At 39.1% G+C, this 7406-nt stretch overlaps 2 protein-coding genes across 2 annotated transcripts; both read left to right on the top strand.

The window, feature by feature from the left end:
• The first annotated feature begins 2086 nt into the window (after positions 1–2086).
• On the top strand, positions 2087–3130 carry LOC127740494 (uncharacterized). The gene has a single exon (XM_052251478.1). It carries the CDS (start codon positions 2087–2089, stop codon positions 3128–3130), a length of 1044 nt encoding a protein of 347 aa, XP_052107438.1.
• Positions 3131–5569: 2439 nt separating this feature from the next.
• Positions 5570–6700, top strand: LOC127740493 (uncharacterized). The gene is made up of 3 exons (XM_052251477.1): positions 5570–5834; positions 5920–6082; positions 6151–6700. Exons 1-3 carry the CDS (start codon positions 5570–5572, stop codon positions 6698–6700), a joined length of 978 nt encoding a protein of 325 aa, XP_052107437.1.
• The last annotated feature ends 706 nt before the right edge of the window (positions 6701–7406 follow it).

Raw genomic sequence — 7406 nt, 5'->3', positions numbered from 1 at the left:
TATTGAGCTTGGAGTGTGACTCCATGGAATATTATATTTGAGCTTGGAGTTTGACTCCATGGTATATTATTGAGCTTAGGGATGCGCGCACAGAGGGACTGTCCAATGGTTAACTACCAGGACTTGTCGGGTTGGCTGTATAACTGACAGATGAGACTCATCAACCATAGGACAAGCATACATCATATACATTTGTTTGTTTGCTTGAGTGTGCATTGTTTTGGTTTGCTTAACTGTTTAATTCTGCTTATCCGCTACTTGTTCTACTTGCTGTAAATGCTTCTCTATCTGTGTTTTCCTTGTTTGAACTGTATGTGTATGTTTTCTTAGAAATTCCTCTTGACGAAAGTGTGAGGAGAGAGGGTTGTTCCACCAATGTCTCAGAGGATTGGAGGAGTCAGAAAGTGAAGTATTAAGTTAAAGTTAGATTCAGAACTAGAATACCTTAGATAGCTTACCTAACTTTTGGTTTAGTTTATTTTCCTTAAGAATGATTCTGAGTGTCGGAGTTATAGGAATGCCTCTGGCTCTCCCGGGGCCTTTTATATTAACTATGCGGGCACCTTTACCATACTGAGAACCTCCGGTTCTCATTCCATACTATATTGTTATTTTTCAGATGCAGGTCGAAAGGTATCTCATTAGGCGTCTGGACACCTAAAGCGAAGTGGTTACTGGGTTATTTTGGTGTGTAGTGATGTATATACACGTACTTAGCTTTCTCTCCACATAACTTATTCTTTTTGATCCTCCTAGAGGTTTATGGAGAGGCAGGGTTTTGTTTATGTACATTTTGGGTTTTGGATATGTATATATATATATATATATATGTAAATACTCTCCGACCAGCCTTGACTTCGCGGACTGAGTGAGGAGCTTGTTATTTTGTACCTTTAGCTTTCTATTCATACTTTTATTATCTTACGTTTGATAGTTATAGTTTGACTCACACGCAAGTTGTTCTGTTTCCAGAGCGTGGCGCTTTTCATTTTGCGATTTTGTTTTACCCATTTTTCAAGACTCCTAGTCTATTATCTTCTTTCTACTACTATAAGTATGTATTTTATTTTTTTTAGAAGTCGTAATACCTCGCCACCTCTGCTTTACGACTTAAGCGTAAGGCTCTGTGTGGTAGGGTGTTACATTTTGCACCTGAAAATGCTGAATTTTTTTTTTAAACCCACAAAATGCAGGTTGCGTTTTGTTAGTGTTAGAAACTTTTTCTTGGAAGTCCAAAAACGCAGCCTGCATTTTGTGTACATAATAATATTTAAATCAACAAGTTTGCCTATAAATACGAAGTCCGGTTTCATTTTTCTTCATCTTCACTTCTCCTCTTGGTTTTTCTTTCATAAAGTCCTCAATAGGGTGTTTTTTGGCAGATAACTGTGTCAAAAAAATAGAGTTAGTTGAGGCTGAAGTTATGGAAGGTGTTGCAAACTTTCGAGTATATTATAACGGTGAGGTTATAACAAACACACATGAAGGAGTGACCTTTGTTTGTGATTGTCCATTGTCATTTGCCATTTCATGTACCATGAGTTTTGTCGAGTTGCAAAATGGTCTTTGTAATAACATTCAAAGCCACATTTTGAAAAGGGTGAGCCATCTTTTATACAGAAGTCCTGTGCAAGCATTTGGTGGGCTAATACAGTTTCAAATAATTCCCATCACTGACGATGCCAGTATGCAGCAGATGTTTTATATTTATCAGCAAACCCGATCTCAAGTGCCGATGATAGAGCTGTACGTTGAGTTTGAACAGCAGTCGGGGATGAGTACGGTCGGCGAGGAGGTCAATATTGATGAGCTAACTCTGAAGTCGATGACAAAAACGATGACAGAGACTTGGCAGGCAATCCGGCGGTGCAAAATGAAGCGAATGCCGTTGTAAGCCAACACCCGTTTGGTGTTCCGTCTTTTATGCGGACTCTAGATCTCGAAGCCATGCATGCCCCGGAATTTCCTGAGTATGCGAATATGGGTATGTTGTGATTATTAACTCAAGTTTCCTGTAGTGCTTAAATAATTTGCCTTGTCTGAAATTGATGCTGGTGCGCACGTCGTAGGTGAAGGCAACGTTGCGATGGAAGATGGCGAGTTTAGTGTCGGAATGGAATTTGGTTCGAGAGAGTCAGTGATATCTGCAATCAAAAGCTACACCATCTCTAGAGGAGTTGATTACACTGTGTATGAGTCTGAGCCGCAGACATTCTATGCGAAATGCAAGGGGTATGGTGCCGGGTGCGACTGGCTTATCCGAGCTAGCTTGATTCGAAAAAAAGCTTGTTGGGAGATCAGGAGATACAATGGGAAGCACACGTGCACCATGGGCACGATTTCACAAGATCATGCCAAGTTGGACTCAGACACAATTGCAGATGCCATTAGGCCGTTGGTCGAAGCAGACCATTCGATAAAGGTGAAGTCCGTTATTGCAGAAGTTCAAGGCAGGTTCAACTACACTGTGAGTTACCGCAAGGCTTGGTTGGCAAAGCAGAAAGCTGTCGTAAAAGTTTTTGGTGATTGGGAAGTTTCTTACCAGACTCTGCCAGTGTGGTTGAAAGCAATGACAGTGAAGATGCCAAGGTCTCGTGTTCAAATTAAAACGCTCCCCGTTTACCGTGAAAGTGAGGAGGTTCAAGGTGTGAGAGTTCTGCACTGCGTTTTTGGGAGCTTCTATTCGAGTATTGTAGCATCCAGACACTGCAAGCCACTGGTGCAGGTTGATGGCTCGCACCTGTACGAAAAATATAAAGGTTCACTTCTGGTAGCTGTTGCACAGGATGGGAATCAAAACATTGTGCCTATTGCATTTGCAATTGTCGAGGGCGAGACAGCAGACGCGTGGGAGTTTTTTCTAACCAATTTACGGAGATATGTTGTTACCATTGATGGTGTGGGTATTATTTCTGACCGCCATACCACCATTGACGCTGCAATAGCTCGCAGTAACGGTGCATGGTCACCACCAAGGGCGTGGCACATGTACTGCATCAGCCACATCGGGTCCAACTTCTTAAGGAGGTTCAAGGCTCCATATTTGCGTAAACTCGTGGTCAACACAGGTATTTCAACTTGCTATTATGGTTCTATTCATAGTAAATTTGTGGCACCTACTTATAATTAAATGGTTTGTTCAACAGGCTATTCTAGGACGGGGCTCCCGACCAAAACACGCCATGCATTTCTCCACCAAAAAATGGTGACTGCTGTCTGATCTACCTGTAACGGCCTCCCCATTAATCGGGAGACCAAGAATATAGCTCACATCTTCCAGCGTCACCGTCACCTCACCGACCGGAAGATGGAATGTGTGAGTCTCTGGCCTCCAGCGTTCTACCAAAGCACTCAGTAGTGCAGAATAACCTCTCATTTCGCCGACTCGCGAAACGAGTTGAAACCCAGTCAATGCCAGTGCCGCAACAACTACCTCGTTAAAAGTATCTGGCGGATCAAGTTTTTTGGACAACAAATTCCTGATACCCTACAACAAGAAAATTGATAGCTATTAAAATTCTAAATAATATCAGTTAATATTTTAATCAAAAAAAAGAGTTAGCAATAATAATTATTAAAATAATAATAACTTAGTACACTAACATAACAAACCAGCATTATAAACAAATAATAATATACCAATCATAACAATAATTACTCAAATATAACAATAATAACCATAACAATAACTATTTATTATATTGATTTTTTTAATAACAATAACAATAACAATTAATAATTTTTTTTTAATTAAACAAACATCGTTTAAAAAAACCGTTTAGTACGGCATTATTATCATTATCATAAAAAATACCAACAAATCACTAACAAATAATAATAACTTAGTACACTATCTGATTTATTATTAAAAAATATTATTAAATTATTCTCATGGTCATATCCACTATTATAAACAAATAATAATGTAATATTAATAATAATAATAACAATAATAATAATAACATAATAATAATAATAATACTACCAAAAAAATTAAACGATTATGAGAAATAAATAATAACATAATATTAGTAATAGTAATATTACTAACCACAGCATTAATTACAAACAAAATTTAAATAAATATATATTAAAATAAAAAATTTACTTACCCATCGAGGATGATCCAAATATTTAATAATGTGATCTTCAGATTTAGTAAAATCACGAACTATTTTTCAAATGATGGTCTTCGCTCTAACCAGCCCCGTTTTGCTTTTCTTCTTCCTCACTAAACCACTAGCAAGCCTCCAAGGGTACCCCTCACCATTGCCTCTCTCTCTCAACAAGCCTTTCACTTTACAAAATTTTCTTCCTGCATTTTACATTGCACTCGCGTTTATAGCCCCTGGAACTGATGTCCTGAACACGTGTCATGCATGTAGCAGGGGAGCCTTCAAAACGCAACCTGCGTTTTTTCCTGACAGCTTCAAAACGCATCTTCCGTTTTGATTCTCCAATGCGGTCAAAAAAGCAATCTTGGTCTGCATGCAGGGGGCACAGGGACACATTTCGCTTGTTGGAGCTACTCCCCTTCAAAACGCATCCTGCATTTTGCAGCATGCTAATAGCTTTCAGAATTCCTCATGCAGGCAAAACGTTTCCTGCGTTTTGCTTTTCCTGCCACTTGCAGATCCACATTCCAGTATTACACGCCATGCAACAATATACTTGAACATCACCATTTTTTTCCCCATTCATTAATTAATTTCTGAGGCCGGCTGATTTTTTTGCTTATGGAAAGAAGCCATGTGTATCACCATGAAATGGGAAGAATGCAAAATATTGTACTGCTATGGGTCAGAGACAAAACGTGACTTACGTTTTATATTTGTTAAATATTTTTTAATTTTGAAATAAAATAAACTTAGCTTACGTTTTGGCTTTTTAATTTTTTTTAATTTCTTTTTAGTTGGCTTTTAAAAAAACGCACCTTGCGTTTTCGCACCTGAAAAGGCTGAATTTTTTTTTAAACCCACAAAACGCAGGTTGCGTTTTGTTAGTGTCAGAAACTTTTTCTTGGAAGTCCAAAAACGCAGCATGCGTTTTGTGCACATAATAATATTTAAATCCACAAGTTTGCCTATAAATACGAAGTCCGGTTTCGTTTTTCTTCATCTTCACTTCTCCTCTTGGTTTTTCTTTCATAAAGTCCTCAATAGGGTGTTTTTTTGGCAGATAACTGTGTCAAAAAATAGAGTTAGTTGAGGCTGAAGTTATGGAAGGTGTTGCAAACTTGCGAGTATATTATAACGGTGAGGTTATAACAAACACACATGAAGGAGTGACCTTTGTTTGTGAATGTCCATTGTCATTTGCCATTTCATGTACCATGAGTTTTGTCGAGTTGTAAAATGGTCTTTGTAATAACATTCAAAGCCACATTTTGAAAAGGGTGAGCAATCTTTTATACAGAAGACCTGTGCAAGTATTTGGTGGGCTAATACAGTTTCAAATAATTCCCATCACTGACGATGCCAGTATGCAGCAGATGTTTTATATTTATCAACAAACCCGATCTCAAGTGCCGATGATAGAGCTGTACGTTGAGTTTGAACAGTAGTCGAGGATGTGTACGGTCGGCGAGGAGGTCAATGTTGATGAGCTCGGGGATATAGATTGGGAAGAAGATAATAATGATAGCGAAGAGGAATTCGAAGCAAACTATGAAGTCGATGACGAAAACGATGACGAAGACTTGGCAGGCAATCCGGCGATGCAAAATGAAGCGAATGCCGTTGTAAGCCAACACCCGTTTGGTGTTCCGTCTTTTATGCGGACTCTAGATCTCGAAGCCATGCATGCCCCGGAATTTCCTGAGTATGCGAATATGGGTATGTTATGATTATTAACTCAAGTTTCCTGTAGTGCTTAAATAATTTGCCTTGTCTGAAATTGATGCTGGTGCGCACGTCGTAGGTGAAGGCAATGTTGCGATGGAAGATGGCGAGTTTAGTGTCGGAATGGAATTTGGTTCGAGAGAGTCAGTGATATCTGCAATCAAAAGCTACACCATCTCTAGAGGAGTTGATTACACTGTGTATGAGTCTGAGCCGCAGACATTCTATGCGAAATGCAAGGGGTATGGTGCCGGGTGCGACTGGCTTATCCGAGCTAGCTTGATTCGAAAAAAGCTTGTTGGGAGATCAGGAGATACAATGGGAAGCACACGTGCACCATGGGCACGATTTCACAAGATCATGCCAAGTTGGACTCAGACACAATTGCAGATGCCATTAGGCCGTTGGTCGAAGCAGACCATTCGATAAAGGTGAAGTCCGTTATTGCAGAAGTTCAAGGCAGGTTCAACTACACTGTGAGTTACCGCAAGGCTTGGTTGGCAAAGCAGAAAGCTGTCGTAAAAGTTTTTGGTGATTGGGAAGTTTCTTACCAGACTCTACCAGTGTTGTTGAAAGCAATGACAGTGAAGATGCCAAGGTCTCGTGTTCAAATTAAAACGCTCCCCGTTTACCGTGAGAGTGAGGAGGTTCAAGGTGTAAGAGTTCTGCACCGCGTTTTTTGGAGCTTCTATCCGTGTATTGTAGCATTCAGACACTGCAAACCACTGGTGCAGGTTGATGGCACGCACCTGTACGGAAAATATAAAAGTTCACTTCTGGTAGCTGTTGCACAGGATGGGAATCAAAACATTGTGCCTATTGCATTTGCGATTGTCGAGGGCGAGACAGCAGACGCGTGAGAGTTTTTCCTAACCAATTTGCGGAGATATGTTGTTACCATTAATTTATGTTTTTTTTAACTATGGTTGGACTTGAAATCTCTAGTCCATACTCTAATAAATATGCATAACATGTGTTCAAAAGAATATAAAACCTAAAACTTAAAAACAAGAACATATCATGAGTCATATTTGTAAAACAAGAATATTATTTCTCTTGTAGTGACATTAAATTTATTATCCTTAAATCAACTTATGAACTCCATCATCTCCAAGATCGCTTATTGTAACACCCTACCATACAGAGTCTTATGCTTAAGTCATAATTCAGAGATGGCAAGGTATTACGACCTCTAAAATAAAAATTTAGTACGTATAGTAGTATGAATGATTGATTATAACTAGGAGCCTTTGTAGAAAAAGGGGTAAACAAAAAAAATCGCAACTCTAAAGCGCAACACTCCGATCGATAACGTAACGAACAAGGATAACCAACGCGTGATCATATATATACAAAGGAGTGTCAAAAACAGGAATATCAAGACTCAAAATCCGGCTGCGAAGATAACCGGTCCGAGCATACAATATATACATATGATAAAATAAGGAAAACCCCAAAGGAAACCCAAAGGGACACAAATACATAAAACCTATACTCCAAAATCTCCCATAGGAGGAGTCATCACAGTCTGTATTATTTAATGGAGATAAAAGTATCTAAGCAAAA

The sequence above is a fragment of the Arachis duranensis genome, chromosome 7 (genome assembly GCF_000817695.3).
Source record: "Arachis duranensis cultivar V14167 chromosome 7, aradu.V14167.gnm2.J7QH, whole genome shotgun sequence".
Classification (NCBI taxonomy): domain Eukaryota; kingdom Viridiplantae; phylum Streptophyta; class Magnoliopsida; order Fabales; family Fabaceae; genus Arachis; species Arachis duranensis.
This window is presented reverse-complemented; position numbering and strand designations above follow the sequence as displayed.